Source organism: Ambystoma mexicanum, chromosome 3q, assembly GCF_040938575.1.
Source record: "Ambystoma mexicanum isolate Mex_15411 chromosome 3q, UKY_AmexF1_1, whole genome shotgun sequence".
Lineage (NCBI taxonomy): Eukaryota > Metazoa > Chordata > Amphibia > Caudata > Ambystomatidae > Ambystoma > Ambystoma mexicanum.
In genome coordinates, this window is record NC_090926.1 from 481,504,952 (window position 1) to 481,519,378 (window position 14,427).

Below are 14,427 nucleotides of genomic sequence, written 5' to 3' on the forward strand. Positions count from 1 at the left end.
GATCATGTGTCATCTCAGAGGTCTTTTAGCTCTGTTTTCTTAGCTTTGGTGAGATAAGCTGTGACATATATTTCTACTGCAGTGGAACTGTCTGCAATGGATTGTATGTCTATGTTTGCATTCCACAAAAGGGCAATGAATGCATTGTAATCATTGATGTACTTTGTGAAGAACTCATGGTGACAACAGCATAGACAGACACAAGTAATCACAGTTCAAGGGTGTTTATTGAACAATGAATGCAGGGTGGAAAAACACATAATCCAAACCAGAATCTAAGATGGGAACAGGTGTCAACCATCAAATGAAAAATAAGGCAGGTCTAGTGGTGTTGTGTCAGATAATAAGGGCCTATACTAAGAAACATATCGCCAAACCTCACAACAAATACAAAAATGGTGTGGGATAGTTTTCAGGAAAAGAAAGAAGCGTTCATAAATAATATGTCAGGATGTGGTAGCTTGGGTCTCCCTTCCCCACATTTTGCATACAGGGTAAGATGGGAGCTTGGAGCACAGCACACACTCAAGCTTTCCAGCCCAAGTTAACAGTTCCAATAGCAGCAACCAGGACCATTAATGGCCAAGTCTTGATCCTCTTGAAAGTCTCTTGCCTTCGAGGGCCTGATATACTCACAAACAAATGAACACAAAGTTCTCCTTCACAGTTCATGCTGAGTGACAACTTCACCACTGGGTCCCCCTCTTCTGGGCCCCAACCCTTTCAAATGGTTCCTATCAATATGAGGGCCTTTGGGGACATGGCTTCCTGACCCTGAGGGCATGATAGCTTTGCTGCGAAATTTAACAAACAAACATAAAAGTTCTGCTTTATTTATTTTCAGGATGTTATCCTTCCATCCCTGGATCTCACTCTACCTGGCTCGGACCCTCTATGACAAGAGTGACAGTGTACTTCTCCTGTCCTATGGTGTTTCTTGGTTTCTCTCTCGGTCAGGCTCAGATTCTAAAGAAACAGCGGTACAGTCTACTTCTCCTGTGTCCTCCTTAACGGGATTCACTCCCCTTAACTTCTCAAAGGCCTTAGAATCAGTTTACTGTGAACCTCTCGTTCTTGGGTTCAATTGATCAGGGCGATAATGGCTTACTCCCCGGTGCCTCCTCTTTTGGGTGCAGACCCTTCTGAATTTGAATGTCCTTTTAAAAAGTTCCGTTGGACATCCCTTGGCCACGTTGCCCTTGTCAACACTCCGTTTCTCGGGGCCTTTAGACTTTGCCACTAGCTCATTAGCATCACTATTCTGGGTTCATTCTTGCCAGTTTCACATTCACCTTCTCTCAATGTTCTCCGGATTCACTTCCCATTTACTTTCACCATGCGGTATTCACTTCCTTTACTTTCACCATGCATTTGTAGATTAAAGTCTTTCTATTGTATGAGAATGTTGCTAGACCTTCAGTATGACCACTTTGACTTCTTCTTGCGGCTCTCCATGGGTCTTCTGGTTTCTGTAGTTTTACTCAATCGGGGGTCGACCACAGTCTTTAGAACAATCACATGGTGCCTGGTCCCTCTGCAGATGGTCTCCCCTCAGCACTTTTACAGGTCCTTGAACTTAAGTCAACTTGCCACTTTGCGACTTTTATTCAACACAGCCCAGCTCTTATTGGCTCTCCCCTTGACTCACCAGCCTTGATGAACCGCCTGGCTTTCTTTGTGACTGGAGTCAAGGCTAGAACCATGGTAGCACTAGTCTCCTTTGCTCCCACTTATCAGCTATGACATGTTCTGTGTACCGTCGACATCTGCTGCAAGACACGTGTGCTATTGTCCGCGGTCTTAGGCTCTCTTCCAAGAAGTTTCAGCGGGCATGGGATGAAAAGGGTGAGGTTGCTGTTCTCCTTGCCACCCTCTCGCTTTCCGCCACCTTTCTCCTTCTGTTGAACTGCAGTGCCTGCTTAGCCATCTTGTCGTGCTGTCTGTCATGCTCGTAGTCCTCTCTCTGGGTCTGCCTTTTATCCCTGTTCGGAAAGTAAAGTGCCTTCAGGTGTGCATGGTTATCATCAGTAATTATCTTGACTATACCTGACCCTTGGGTTGGGACATTTCAGGTAAACAGTTTCATCATTAGTCCATTTTCTATCAGAGTAAAAAGAGGGTGTCCTACGTGGTAGTGTCCTACGTGGTAGGTTGAGGAAAAGGTGTCACAAGAAAGAAAATGGTTAGGTAATTCAGAAACGACAGGTTTTTAGGAGTTGTGTAACAAACTGGAAGGACCTGTATTCTTACCGGAAACTAAACAAGGGGAATTGCGGGAACGATAGTGTTTGGTCTGAGTATGTTGGGAGTGTGGGGAATAATAATCAGAGGAACGTGTAAATGAAGGATGACTGGGAGTATTATTGTGATCTAGACAGGGTTTTTTTTGGGAATGATAGCGGGTTTTCCCAGCAGGTTGTGAGCTCAAACAATAATAATCAGCGGAACTGGAGAAGAATGATGGGGAATGCCCTGGTAGGCAACGGAAAAACAGAGATTCTTGGAGTTGTGGGTTTTCATTGAAACAAGATATGGTCTTCTAGGGGATTTGCCAGATTTGTAGGGTTTGTTGGTTTTAGAGAGGAGAGATTTTATGGGGGGGGCATGACAGAGATATTATAGCCGATAAAGGCCTCAGAGATGTATTCCGCCTCTTCCTCTACCTCGGCATAGTACCACATCTCACCTGAGGCAATTCCCCCAACCATAACCCTGGGTTCCCCTACCCAGGTGATCCTCCCCCACTGGTCGCCCCCAGGAAGTGGATGCAACAGCGGCGGCCTTGTCCTGGCCACCTGAATAAGGGATTCTTGGGCCCTACTCAGGAGAACACCTTCAGGTTTCTCACAACTTTGATACTTCATCCCCTTTAATGTTGTATGTGTTTTTAGGGTATTTGCCTTTTACATTGTTTCTAACAGACGACATCAAGTTATTTACTTGTCTTTTTTTGTAAACTGGTCTAGGGAAGCCAAAGCGACATTTGGTATAGTATTTACCTTTGTGTTTCTATCTATGTCAGCAGTATTTGCCATACGTATGTTGTTGGAAGCGTACAATTTGTGTACATAGGTCATTCATTATGTGTGGTTTCTGAAGGAATGTCACAGGTAATGTATTTTTCAATAAACTTTAAAACCGTGACATCACTGTCATAGCCAAATTTGGGACCATATTTTATCCCCAAAGCATGTGGATGTGTGTTGCTCCTATGGATTGATATTCTTTTCTCAAAAAGAAGTGTTGCACTTCTTCAAGCTGATGGGTATTTTTATTGCAGATGAAGTGCAGCATGGCAATGAAGCGATGGTGAACGGACCTTGGTACATTGACAGGGTCAAGTGAACATAGTTCTCCTGGAGTTTTTATATCTATTGCATCTTTATTTTGGTTTGCAGTACGTTGGAAGTCATTTAAGTCACCCCATTAATGACATTAAGTCATTAAAATAGCTAGTTTATTTCCAAACAGGAAGTGAAAAATGTATTCTACAGTTTTTCTGAATCTGGGGTCTTCTGAATTCATTCCTAAAGAATTATATTCTGATGCTCTAATTTGTGTAGACCTGTCATCATATCTTCCTCCTTTTTACTCTAGGGTAGAGTAGAGGAAAATAATGTGCTTCTACACTTTTTCCCATTTGCTCATTGGGGATCCTTTGGCTTGACACATTTGATATGTTTCTAATGCGTATTCAATGGTTTCTTTGGAGTGTAGTGGGTGAATTGTATACTGGTCCAAAATGTTGGCTGCAGTAACAGGATCTAGACATTCAAATTGTCCAGTTGCTGGTGAATTGTGAATTATTTTGGTTGTTTCTTTTCTGTTTTCTTCTATGTTTATATCTTTGTTTATACTTTTCGTGCTTTTTTTGTGCTTTTTTTAATTAAAAGTTCTGCGACAACCTACACATACTTGGTCTGGTATTTCAGCAGATGTGTTTCAAAATGTAGCTTATTTCTTTTTGGTGTGTGTTTGTTAGGAGGTTTTTGCTATTGTTTTCTAAAATTACTGTGGCAATAAGACCCGAGGTAGCGGGCCAATACCGCCCCAGGTAATGCCCGAGGCCGTAGTTATAGGCCCCGGGCATTATAGTTATAGTTAATGAAGCCCCAGGCATTACCTGCGGTGGTATTGGCCCGCCGCCAAGGGTCTTATTGCCATTAGCAGCCCGGCCCATTGGATCGGGGTGCTAATAGCATTTTTTTTCTGTTTCGGCGCGTTTCGAAACAGAAAAAAAAAAAAAAGTGAAAAAAAAATGGCCACCGGGAAAGGGAAAACAGAGTCCGTTTTCCCTTTCCATGGCGGCCATCGGGCCCAGCGCGTCCGTTCCCGAGAAAAAAAAAGAAGTAGAATATAAGTATGGTTGGGAAGGTAGAAGGGAGGGAGGGGAAGAAAAAAAAACGTACCTGCGTCCCGCTGTGGGACGATGGAAGCCTCCAGCCGTGTGGAGGCGCGGAGTGGGAATGGCCCGCTCCGAGTCGCCACACTGCTGGAGCTTGCTTATCGTTGAAAAGCGGGGACGCAGGAGCAAGAAAAAAAGTGGGGTAGGCAGGAGGGAGGGTAAGAAAAAATAAGGTTTACACGAGTCCCCGGCGGGGGGCAAGGGCAGCTTCTCAGTCGTGGGGAGGCTCGGAGCGGGGATGGCCCCGCTTTGAGCCTCCTCATTGGCTGAGGGGATGCCACGCCCCCGCCGAGGACAAGGCGGCTGGAATCCCAGCCGAGAATTGAAGGATTCTCAGCCGGGTAATGACCCGGCGAGAGCCAATCAGAATGCTTGTTGATTGTCTCTCGCCGGGTACTAATGAATTTTCTAAGTCAACTTCAATTCCACCGTATTTACTTTGGATGTGCTCTATTTCTCGAAGGAGTTCTTTGGCTGTTGCATGTAGGAGAATGTTATTTCAATTTTGCAGTTCTAGAGCAGGACATTATGCATAGCATAGTCTATGCACAGGATTCTGTATAACAGAATGGTGTGTGGCTAACATTTCGGGGGAAGGTGCTTTTGCAAGCAGTCCCTGAATTTCAGGCTAATGAATTTCCTCTAAGTCCAGTGTGGCTGCGCACTGTACAAGAGTACATGGTTTGTAACGTTTTCCTTTTAGTTTTACCTTTTAGTTTCACTTAGGATTGAGGAATTGTCATAAAGCTTTAAAGGATTGTTGGTGTACATTACGCATTGAGATGCATGTCCATTTATACACTGGACAGTTTGTTTGGGCGCAAGGATAATTTGAAAGTTTGTTGGGGATGTTTTTTTCTGTAAGGGTTTCTTTTGCATCAATGGTGTTTCCTACCATTTCATACACTCGGTCATTACTGTCTTAGGTAATTGGGTTGTTTTGGTCTTGTTTATAAGCCTCTACATTAAAATATGGTACTGTGCTGCTTGTGTGAATCTGTTTGCCTTCACAGAAGTTTGAACATGCTTCTATATTGACATTCCACATGTTTAGAAGTACTTTATGTGATGTATTGATTCCTTTTGTTATCAATGTTTCTTTAGTTGAAAAGTGCTGCCAGTTAAAGCTTTGAGGATTAGTCTTCTGCAGTCGTTTTTAATGGAACATGGTGACTTTTCAGCTGCCTTTATAAGATTGTGAAAAACTCTATGGTGGGCATTTATTTGTTAAACTATTTTTTTGGAATGCTTTACACTTGGTTATGCTAACATTGGTAGATAGAGTGTAATGTTCATTAGCAGGTCTGCCTATGTTTGTAAATCATTGTGTTTACTTTTAGTTTTTGGAAAAGGGGCCATACTTTTTTAGTGGTGACTGGTTTAGTTCTGTTGAGTGAGGTTACTAGCTGTTTTGTTTGAATGTTTTCTATACATTGTTTTAGAGGTGGATGATTATATGGCTTTTTTTATTCTTATCTGCGCTATTTATTCTTTGTTTTCTATGGAGGTGCTTTTTTAATAGGCATTCTGTTCTGTCTGTTGTGAAAAAAGAAAGTTTGGTTTGGAAGTTGTAGAATGCTTCACATGTATTGTGGATGGGTGTGTGGGTGTGAGTGTAGAGATGAAGAGAGTCCTGTGTGATTGTGTAATGGGATGATAGGTGCATTTGGCAAGGATGTAAGAGTAAGAGTGTCTGCAGGTGTAATGGGCATTGGTTAGTGAGTAATGGAGTGGTGGTGTGATTGAATATGTAGGACATTATGATGTGTTGAGGAAACAGTGGTTGTTGTAATGGTGGTGTTTAGATGGGAAAATAAATAGTCTGAATGTTGCAATATAATGAGAAAGAGTGAAGTAAATATTGATTTGAAAAGAATACTCTAAACTAATATGTAGTGACACTGCATTGTTACAATAGTAGAGATGGGTACTCTAGGCTTATATATAGTGAAAGTACATTGTTACAATTAGATAAAAAAATATACATGTTATATTGATGTACTTTGTAGGATGTGAAGAATGTTCTTTTATCAGTAGCTATCTTTGGCAATCTTCTTCTTGTAATTGTAAAAGACCTTTATTTGGTATATGTGGTAATGGTGAAGTACTTTTAGTAATGAAAGTGAGAGTCCCCCAAAAGTACAATGATAACTCCCCTAGTGAGTCAGTAATGGACACACCACAGGAGGAAATGAGACCAAGGCCAAGTGCGGGTGAAGATAAAAAGTAAAGTTGATTCAAAACCAAATAGGGCAAGCGGAGAACTCTGCAAACTCCGAGAGTGCTCTGCCCAAACATCTGAAAATACACATTATATTACAAAATCATGTCATCTATGACGTGTGCTATAGGGGATATATTAAAATGAAGTCATTGGATGAAGGGGACAGGAGTGTATACATGCTGTAGGGGCGGTGCTCCCGGATTGGCTGGCATAGAACTGGTTACTTCGTGGAGCACATGGGTCAGTTGGGCTCATCTGGATGGGGTGCAGGGTCAGGTGATGTCTGAATCGTGAAGATATGAGCTTCTTAACATTTGCCCTTGTGGCCACACATACCTTGAACATCATGTATACATGTTGACATATAAGAGTTATATTACTAGACGTATTACCTGGACGATAAAAGTGAGATTACATGGGTCCAGGTGCCTAAGCTATTCACAATATTTCATTGACACATTTATCGAACATTCTCTTAGATACCATGAGAGGATGGTTTATTATTTCCTAGTCTGAAGAGAATATATTGCCACACATGGGATTAGTAGTTTGGGGTGAGCTGGGGAGGCACACAGATGGGGGAGCATACAACCGTTAAATCAAAAGACTTTGGGGCGAGGGGCTTGTTATCCATATTTCTTTAACCAGAGTCTGGGGGTGTGAGGTGGGTTTATCGAGAAATTGTGTGTCAGGGGGCAGGGGAGAGGATGGAAGGGTGAGAGGTTACATTTGTAGCATCAGGGCATCAGTGTGACAAGAGCTTTCAGCCATCAGCCCAGGCTGAGGGGGAAATGGTGGGGGCTGAGTGCGCGGTGCTGCAAGAGAGGGGAGAGAACGGCTAGAAGCCTGTTTAGCTTGGTCCTGTTTGATTTGTGGGATTGTATGTGAATAATTAGGGTGAGGTAGAACCAGGTTATTTGCACTGCATGTACAACGAATAATAAGCGAGTTCTGATTACTTTATAGGCTATGCCTTTGCATTTACCATGATCATCATGCTGCAAAATGGCTCTGTTCACAATAGCCTTGTGGCCTTGCCATTTATATTGTACACATGAGACTCTTATACCAATTGAACATTTTTGTGAATATACATAGGATTAAAAAACCAGTGAGCATATGGATCATATATTGTACATCATATTGAGCGAGCTACTTGGCATATCATACATTAGCGTAGGTCTTTGATAGGGAACAATGTGTAACCAATAATATAGGACCCAGACATATAGATCATAACTTTGTGCTCAGTGCAATTGATTTAGATGTGTTAATAAAAGATCGTTTTGTTGCATCTTATAGAATTAGCCTCTTAGTATTACATATATAAAAGTTATAAACTGTGTGTGGGTTTGTGGCTTGGAGTGAAGCATTGTTCCTTAGATAATTCCACACTGTTTTACCAACCTGCACCAAATTGTGCATAGATGCCTGTTAGGATCCTCCAGCCACAGAAGGGGATGTATAGCCTCTACAGAGGGGATTAGCATTGTGGGTGAAACAGAGTGGCACGCAGCCAAGGGGTATGTATCTATTACTTCAAACGAGGAGTGAGGTGGGGGGTTATCCACAGCATATATCTTAAATGTAGTGTCTGCAAGTGATAGGACATGTTTGTGGAGATTAATTGTTTCTCCCAGATCCAAACTCTTGCCCAGTCATCCACAGGTCAGTGGTGGATGGAGGAAGGCGGAAGATACATTGTTTGTCTTGTAGCTTGTTTGTGCCTAGTCTCCCGTGGGAAAAGGACTGCTGCAGGGACACAGAGGGGAGGAGGGTGGAGGAGATGCTGGCTCACTGTGTGCGATCTTGAAGGGAGAGCTGCAGCCCTGCAGGCTAGTTCTACTATAAGACATGCTTTGTCATGTACAAAATGGAGTCAGGGTTTGGTACAACATGGAGTCAGTAATCGGCCTCCTGGTTGAGCTTTGCATCCATATGGTCGTCCCACGGCTATCCGGCACCTCTGGCCACAGGCGCATGGGTAGCTGCTGGATGAACATCATGTGCAAGCAGGTCAGAATGGAGGGGAGGTGGCTCTAAACGACCTTTCCTCCCATACAGTAAGCAAGGTTGTTATTTATGAAGGTAGGAGGAATTGGGGTAAAACGAGTTAATAAAGTTTTGTTATGGGTGGTGCTTGCAAGTGTGTTGTTAAAACAATTGGAGTATGAGTAGTGCTGTTTGGCAAAAATGGGTATGAGAAAAAAGGTGCATATCTAGGTTATTTTTGTGCTGCTCTTTTAATAGAAAAAGTGTTGTGTTTGTGGGATAATGTATTTATAATATGTTGCAGTGCTTATAGAGAATATGAAACTGTAGCCTAGTGGTAATGCAATGGCGGTTTGTTGTTGCAGCAGTGTTTGGTGTCTTATAGTAGAGGTTCAGAAAGAAGAGTACTTTTTATGAAAGGTCAAGTTTTGTATTCAGATACTTTGGTGGTAATCACATGCGTGTGAGCAGGTGGAGAATGGTGGAGAATGGTGGTAGGCGAAGGGATGAAATGATTAAGGTTGGAAAGTGTGAGATTTATATGGAATGAAATATGCAAAATGCTGACCATTTAAAAAACAATCTTTTTAGGATCATTTTCATGAAATTTAAACAATACAGATGTACATTTATAGCAGCAATGTATGTAACTTGTTTGTAAAAGCAATGAAAGGCAGATGGAACATTTGTAAGAGGTAGTTGGTGTGTGAAAGTTTAATGTCAACATGATCCATTGCAACATGTATTCTTTAGAAGTTGAAATAAACAAAAAGGAAAAAGAGAACAAAATAGAAGCACTATTTGTGAAAGTTAAAAGAAATAATGAAGTTATGTAGAGTATTTGTTAGTTTGGTACATAACACGAAATAATCCAAAAAATATATAAAAGAAAAAAGAGAACATAAATCTATTAAGAGACACCTTTTTTAATGAAAAATAATTTCAATGATTGTTATCCCCCACCCCACAACTGGAATGTTCCTGATATCCACTGACTGCCGTGCTGTACGTGGACTATATAGGCTGCAAAGGGGCCTGTGATTATTTTTTTTCAGTTCTATTTTTTAACTAAAGGCACCATTTTGTTTTTGTATTTTGTGTTTTTGTATTTCTTTTGTGCCTTTTTTTATGTTTTTTTTCAGGTGAGTCAAGGTACGGTGGGGGATGGAAGGGGCAACAACCACAGAAACAGAGGGGCAGGTGGACAAAGTAAAATATTGGGGGGGGGCCTTAAATTTAAGTTAGGTGGCAGTGTGTCTCATGCTCCTTGTTTGTGGCCTCAAGAGCACTTCAAAATATCTCCGCCTGCAGATTTGAACATAGTACTGTAAACTTTGAAAGGTGCATGTCAACACTGTTCCGAATGGCCTGTGAGGCTGCCGTCGGGATCCTCTGCCCCAGAGGAGTATTTTGTGTGGTGGCAGGAGCGGTTGAGGAAGATTGCTAGAGGTTGTCAACCTGTTTCTCCCTGAGAAAGGAACAGCCTTTCTCGGACCACCCAAGTGGCTGGATCTGTTGTGGCGGTGCATGGCATGGCAGTGGTCTTGTAGGAGTACAGCCCAGATTTTCTGTGACTGCGTATGTCCCCACATTTAGCTGCCTGTGCCTTTGGTACACGCCCAATGGTGGTAAAAAACCACCACACCCAGGACTCACAGTTCCTCTGGGTTGTTGTGTTTGTGGTGGACCCTGGGGAGGAAGGATAGCCATGAAAGATGCCATTCAATTGAGTTGTCAAATTTCTGCAAAACAGGTCTTCTCCTGGTCTTCTCCTGGTGCTCTCTCCTGGATAGCCAGATGGAGCATGACTTGTGTGTCCCTTCAGAGGACCCGTCCACAGATGGTGCGGCTGTCTGTGGACTACTGAGTTAAAAATAGGCCTTGGAAAGTTGTTAAAAGTTGCCAGATCAACTTGGGTCTAGGAGCAAAGGAAGGGTAAACTTTCAACTTGAAGCTTTAAATTGTCCTCGAAGCACAGTCACCATTCACGGGCAGGCCGTCATGCTGCACAGCAGCAGTCACATGATGGCATCTGCCTGGAAATTCAAGGGTACATGTGCATGGGTGTACACAAACGGGTGCGGTGTCCGCAGACTAATTAAAAGTGTGTCATGCAAGAATGGACATGTCCAGACTCGCCATGCTGTTTGAGGAAAGCCTATTTGAGGAACTCCTATTGCGTAAACTGGACACCCCAGTTTGTGGACTGTTAATTGGGGTTTAAGAAAAAATGAAGACAGAATAATGTACAAGATATTTATAGTATAAACAATGAATTTATTTATGAAAGGAATGGGGTATCGGAACGTGAAACATAAATGGCATAATTTGGAACTTCTATAAAATGATCATCAGGAGAGGGAGGGACTGAAGTTTCATCCCAGTGTCTTTAATTTACATTTTTGGAAATTTGATGGTAGTTGATTGATGGGGACAACGGCACAGGTGCAAGATGTGCAGTGATAATCATCATTTCTAATAACATGATTTTTAACATAATTTAAAAAATCCTTAAAGTCATCACTTAGGTCATCCAATTTTGTAAACAAGATCATGATTTTATTATGTACAGTTGGGGATAGAGATTGGCTTTGAGATTCTAGGGATTCTCCATAATTAAACATGTTGTTTCTTCATGTAAAGTATGTACTATAAGAAAATACATTATTATTTCACTGAGGTCTGTATAAGTTTCATTGTTTGTTTATAATGAAAGATGTATTTTTTACCATTGGAGATCTCATCATCACTCATTTCTTCTTTTGGAAAGTTTTCTTCCAACTGCTCAAGTGTGTTTGCCATTTCTGTTCAACTAAAAACATAGTGATATTTGCGTATAAGAAATGTTTACATAATGAACATAATAATAGAAAATAAATATAATGTACGTACTATTTGGTGAGAGATTGTTTTGGAATGTGAGTCTGTATGAAGAGTTGTATTGCAGTGATAATATGAGGTGTACAGTTATGGTTTATGCTTGGTGCATTCCATCATATTGTGTGATAAATTTAAAAATAATGTGTACATTTTGAAATGGTGAATCGTACAAAAAGGTATATGTTGGTGCAGTAAATATAAGTAATGTTTTATGTATATGTGTTTGTTGGGTGGTGGGTAGAACATTTTCTGTACTCCCCAGTGCTTCTGGGCTTTGTGAATGCTACATTCTGTCCGCGGACTATTGCACTGTCCATGGACTCAACAGGAACTACATTCGGGGTGAGTATAATATAAGGAACCTGGAGCAAATTAAGGGTGCACTGTTAAATACCTATGAAGTTTAGTAACTTTGTTAAAGGGACATTATGCTTAAGTTGCACTAATAAAAAAGTATGAAATTCAGTGAAAAAAACTTTGTTAAAGGGAAGTTATGGTTAAGTTGCACTAATAAAAACCTATGAAATTCAGTGAAAAAACTGTGTTAAAGGGAAGTTATGGTTAAGTTGCACTAATAAAAACCTATGAAATTCAGTGAAAAAACTGTGTTAAAGGGATGCTATGGTTACAAGTAAACCCGGAAACCCCCAGAAATGTGTCATTTATGGTAAGCTAAGCAAACACAACTCACGCCACCAACACACACTGCTAAATCTAACACCCAGGACATCAAAGAAGACATTTCAAATGTCATGGTTGCAATCACTGATGACATCATATAAGAAATTCATTTTTGATAAACTGCCCCAACAAGGGGTTGTTTTTATAATATTGCTTACAATATGTCAGGGTTGATCGTGAGAGCTATCATAAACTACTTAATGTATTAAAAAATGTATTCATCTAAACAAATATTATATTGGAGTGTTGTTATTAATAGGGGAACCTAATGGAACATAAATATAGGACATGGCTGCGCCATAGAAGTACAATATTTTTGATTTGGTAATTTTGGATAGTAAAATAATAAATGTTTACTTTTTTTGAATAATATTTTTGGTTTTACTTGCAACCATAAAATCCCTTTAATAATGTTTTTCACTGAATTTCGTAGGTTTTTATTAGATCACCTTAATCATAATGTCTCTTTAACAAAGTTGCTTCCAATGAATAGGTATGTGTGTGTGTAACAGTATTTACCTTAGAACATTTGCTTTGTAAATATTCTATGCCATACAGTATTTAATATGCCATTTATTTTCAATTTTGTCATTTGTGTAGGTGGTGCATGATTCCCTCACTGGGAATATAAAAAAAAAATGACTGCTGATGCAGATTACATTTTGTATTAAAACCTATGTAGCTCCACAATGCTAGTCTGTTTGCTTTGTTTTCTACTTGCAGGTGTGACAACCGTCCTTACAATGACCACATTGAGCATCAGCGCTAGGAATTCACTCCCAAAAGTAGCCTATGCCACCGCTATGGACTGGTTCATAGCAGTGTGTTATGCCTTTGTGTTTTCGGCACTGATTGAATTTGCCACAGTGAACTACTTCACAAAGAGAGGCTATGCCTGGGATGGCAAAAGTGTTGTTCCAGAGAAGGTAAATAAAAACTCCTACAATCTCAAATAATGAAATTACCCTTTAGGATGGGGATATCATATTCATGTTATGTTTGTTTACTCTCATTATTACAATACTCCTCTAACCCACCTCAACCCCTCAAAGTCCTCTAGTAAATGTTATGTTAATAAAGTGCCTTGTTGAAGACTACTCATTCCAATCAACCACTGTTTACCAGTATACTTCTTATCCACATTAAATATTGCTTCCCTGCATCCTATATGCATTAAAGAGGACCTCTAGCTGCTCTTGAAAGGCCTTTTACCAGAGAGTTGCGTTAAGTTATGCATTTAGAATAGAAAGAAAAACTTAATCCTGGTAGTAATATGAAATTACTGGCATTATTTAATAATATTCCTTTAATATCCATAAGTATGCAAGATATTTTCAAAAACAGTGAGGCATCACCTGGAAAACCACCAGAATCCCCTGATATTGCACTGAGACAACTTGCTTAAATACTTCAGTTAACTATTCAATCCTCAATCAGCTGATATTGTGATAGTTCTTGATATCTCAGCAGATTATGAAAAATGACCTTAATACCAAAGCACATAGACACTGACTAATTATCACAGAATGCTAGTTAATTCCTCAGATACGATGTATTGGGCATCAGTTATATGTTCTCTAATTTGTTTTACTGAATACAAATGAAGTTCACTCCCATGAAGAATGTATACTCTATAAAATGGCAAAGAAGCTGTACTGCACATAGAAACATGTATTCATATATTAAATTACATACAGTTTTCAAGAAAAAAATACAGTCCAAAATAACTTAATGACTTGCATTATATTTAAACATATTTTTTTTAAATATTGAAATCATCTTATTTATTTATTTATGTATTTATTTATTTATTTATATTTATAAAGTTCACAAAGCGGCCCTTAGGCATTGTGGCGCTGTTACAGTAGTGCTTACTTAGTTACGCTAGGAATTGACATGGTGGCATTGGCCAGCTGGTTCATTGGTTACAGGTGAACCTGTTCCTGGCTCTTAATACAGTAAGGATAGCTTAATTGCAAGGGGTGAAAACAGGGAACAGTAAGGATAGGCAAAGACACTTGAGTTACGGGAAAAAAGCAAGATGTTTTGAAAAATGGTTCCATGGTTACAGGGGAACATCAACCGATGAGCAGAGGCAATTACTGGACACAAGCTATACAATGGTTGAGATCAAGCAGGGGGAGTGCAGATATAGCTAGTAGTGACCAGTAAAGATATTGAATTACAGGGACACTAACAAGATGTATGGCCCAATGGTACCATGGTTACAGCAGTAATTATGCAG

The 14,427-nt window shown here is 40.4% G+C and overlaps 1 protein-coding gene across 3 annotated transcripts in view; it reads left to right on the forward strand.

The window, feature by feature from the left end:
* GABRA1 (gamma-aminobutyric acid type A receptor subunit alpha1) overlaps positions 1 to 14,427 on the forward strand; it is an 834,827-nt gene that overhangs the window by 801,996 nt on the left and 18,404 nt on the right. For all 3 annotated transcript variants that reach the window (XM_069654274.1, XM_069654275.1, XM_069654276.1), the window contains exon 9: positions 12,906 to 13,108. In XM_069654274.1, the coding sequence (XP_069510375.1) occupies positions 12,906 to 13,108 (203 nt within the window). The remainder of the gene's footprint in view (positions 1 to 12,905; positions 13,109 to 14,427) is intronic.